This window comes from Raphanus sativus, chromosome 6 (genome assembly GCF_000801105.2).
Source record: "Raphanus sativus cultivar WK10039 chromosome 6, ASM80110v3, whole genome shotgun sequence".
NCBI classification, from domain to species: domain Eukaryota; kingdom Viridiplantae; phylum Streptophyta; class Magnoliopsida; order Brassicales; family Brassicaceae; genus Raphanus; species Raphanus sativus.
Window position 1 is genome coordinate 46267035 of NC_079516.1, and position 3098 is coordinate 46270132.

A 3098-nucleotide genomic window follows, 5' to 3' on the forward strand; every position below is an offset into this window, starting at 1 on the left:
CAATGCAGCTTTTTGGCATCGAGTCTGCTTCATGACTAAAGTAGTGTCATGAATTATGGACAACAATAATGTTTATTATTTGATTTTTTCACTAAGTACAAAGTAGCTACTGGACAATCCAAATTTTGAAATCTCGGTAAGTTTTTGTTTTCTGCTATAAAATATTTATTTATTTACAACCGGGACAGCAGATGAATAGTTTTCCAAATTCAAAAATGTTTTTAAATACGTGAAAACTCGTATCTTTACCGACAACGCACAAATAAAAGGTGAAAGCACAAGACACTGTGTTAGCCTGCATGCTTCGAATAAAACGATGTCCTTTATAATAACGAGTAAGAAAAGTTAATATCAATACTCAACAAATCAGTTTTAATAAACACGGTTTGTACTTCGATAAAAAGAGCACTAAACAGAGGCAATTTAAAAGAGAATTCATAATTTCATAGTTGGACTACAATACTTTTTGAACAACTACATAACTGAACCGGGAAATCGCAAACTAAACCAATCAAAACCAGAAAGATAGATATGATATAGTGCGATATTATCACTGTCACAACACCATAGAACAAGCCGAACAAGAGAACACACATTAGTGGCAGAAGATGACTTTGAGCTCTCTTGGAGAAGAACAGTCATGCATAAGCGAAGGACTGTCGTGAGCAAAAGTCATAGTCGAAGGGCACGCGTGCTTAAAGAACAGAGAGTGTGTCGAAGCACGACACGTCTGAGGACTGTTGTAATGATTCCTACAGCACAGCTCGTCCGTACGGAACGCCTCACACCCACTCTTACACGCCACCACGTGCCCACCGTGTCCTGATCGGAGCTGAAGATGAGCCGGACACGTTTTCAAGAGGTCTTCGCGGCAGCCAACGACGGGACAAACACCACGGCCTTCGTGAGGAGTCACCGTCATCGGAACGTTGAAACCGTCGACGAGGGAGACACCGTAGGAGGATAAGTCTTGGTGTCCGCCGTGGTGGAGGTCGAACTGAGCGAGAGAAGCCGGGGTTGCGCCGCCGAGACCGTTGCACTCGAGACGGTTTCCGCAGTCTCCGGTGACGCAGGAGAATTTGCCGTTGTAGTGGGAGCAGCCGGTACGACCCCAGATGCGACCGGACCAGTGGGAGGTTGGTGCGGAGAAGGAGCGGTGGGTGTTGGTTGGGAGAGCGAAGCCACCTTTTTCGAGGACGGGGTGGCCGGCGTTGGGCTGAATGGCTGGCCAGACGGTGAAGGGACAGTGGTTGACGACGGTGAGAAAGAGACGGCCTGTGTCAGCGGCGAAGGAGGAAGAGATGAGAAGGAGGAGGAAGGAGGCGGCGAGAGGAAGAGAGGCTCTAGAAGCCATTGTGTTCTTTTTTCTTTTTGCTTTTTTGGAACTCTGTTGTATAGTTTGATAGTTGTGATGTGTTTCGTTTATGTAATGGAGCTGTGCATAAATTTACTGTCTTAGAGTGACGAATGTACCCTTTGAACTTTTGTGGTAGTTAGGCAAAGCTTTTAGCATGTGGGTTTTTCTAGGAGATGGGTTATAGCCTTATAGGGGTTTTGATGGAATGATGGGTAATTAGTAGTTATTATCGATTATAATAATTTCATAAAAGTAAAAAAAATATAACGATTGACTCAACTCGAGGACAAAATTGATAGTTAATGTAGATGATATTTTTATAACATAGGTTTGCTGTTTCTTTGAGAACCCAAATGAAAGGATTCGTTCTGTTCAATTAAGTTTTCTGAAATTTTAAACCTCTATAACACATGTTACTTCATGCTTTATGTAATTTGTGAGTCACATATCATACGCCAGTTTTCTTCTTCTGAATTTAGGGAAATAAGGCTAAGAATGACAAGTTTTATACGTTCAGTTTAGTAACGGGGTTCTTCGACAAACACATCAAAAGGACAAACGACAAACACAACAAAACAAGAGAGGTCTTTGTCCGCTTGTGCAACTTCGAGAATCGTGGGAACCTTTCTTGATATCCCAATATTAGACTTCCATGGATTATCTCGTAGAAATAAGCAGCTACTACTAGACTCCCCATTTCTCAATTTGATTAAACGATGTTTAGATTACAATAGTTAAAGGTTAGCAACATTCATGTATGTTAGATGAACATCGCCTAACTTTGTTTATACAGCTTTCCTCTTTAAACAATTGTATAAGCCGTTTATACAATAGGAAAGCATGCATCTATCAAATTCATAATTTCACAACAAAGATATGCTAACAGCATTAAGTTGACGTTTTGGAAGTCATAGTAGCACAGACTTTTACATATTGTTAACATTTGTGATAAGACGAATCACATAATTAAAAACACAATCAATTTACTTTGATCAACAAAGGTAGTTTTGCTTGTTCTGTACAGTGTGTTTCCTCTTCGATCTTTTGCAATTCTTCTTTGCACAACGTCACCTTTCCCGAACCTCTTCTTCATGTTCCATCATACTTGCTCATAAGTTTCAACACACTCAATCATCAACCTTACTCATATGTTTATTTGTTCAATTCTTCATTAATGAGTTGTAGTTTCACGAAGCTATACCTCATCATCCGACTCTTCTTCTGATTCAGACTGAGATTCCAGCAGTTCAACTGTATCTTTCGCAACTGCTTTGTTCTTCTATTGCTCTTTTAATAGTCTAAATCTGTTGTAATTCAATATAAACATCATTTTACGTAATTGTAAGTAAGACATTACAAATAATTCGCCTATCTTTCACCAGCACCGTCAGGCTGAGCAATAGATCTCTTTGCCCGTCCTGTACTTATATTATCCCGCTTGCGTTTTCATTTACAGCAGGCGTTGCACCACCATAGTTTATAAAGCCATACTTATTGTTCAGGGCTAAGAACATTGTTTATGAATCTGTAATACAATTCGAATGTTCAAACATTGCAACTTCGTTTATAATATACAATTCAACAACTAGATTCGTATATAAATTCCGAGCATGAAGCCAACTATCTTTCATGTTTGTTCCCGTACATATCTTAAAATATAGGAATAATTTGTCTTTTTAAACATGTGTATATCAGGAACATGAACAAAATGGCTAGATGAAAGTTTCAAGGTGAGGTAAAC

The 3098-nt window shown here is 39.5% G+C and overlaps 1 protein-coding gene across 1 annotated transcript; it reads right to left on the bottom strand.

Moving 5' to 3' along the window:
* Window positions 1–422: 422 nt before the first annotated feature.
* On the bottom strand, window positions 423–1414 carry LOC108834237 (osmotin-like protein). Its single transcript, XM_018607579.2, has one exon. The coding sequence runs from the start codon at window positions 1352–1354 to the stop codon at window positions 596–598; it is 759 nt and encodes a 252-aa protein (XP_018463081.1). The 5' UTR covers window positions 1355–1414; the 3' UTR covers window positions 423–595.
* Window positions 1415–3098: the final 1684 nt, after the last annotated feature.

What these genes read in the sequence shown, in the direction of transcription:
- LOC108834237 (XM_018607579.2), bottom strand. Translation starts at nt 1,354, where the DNA reads ATGGCTTCTAGAGCCTCTCTTCCTCTCGCCGCCTCCTTCCTCCTCCTT.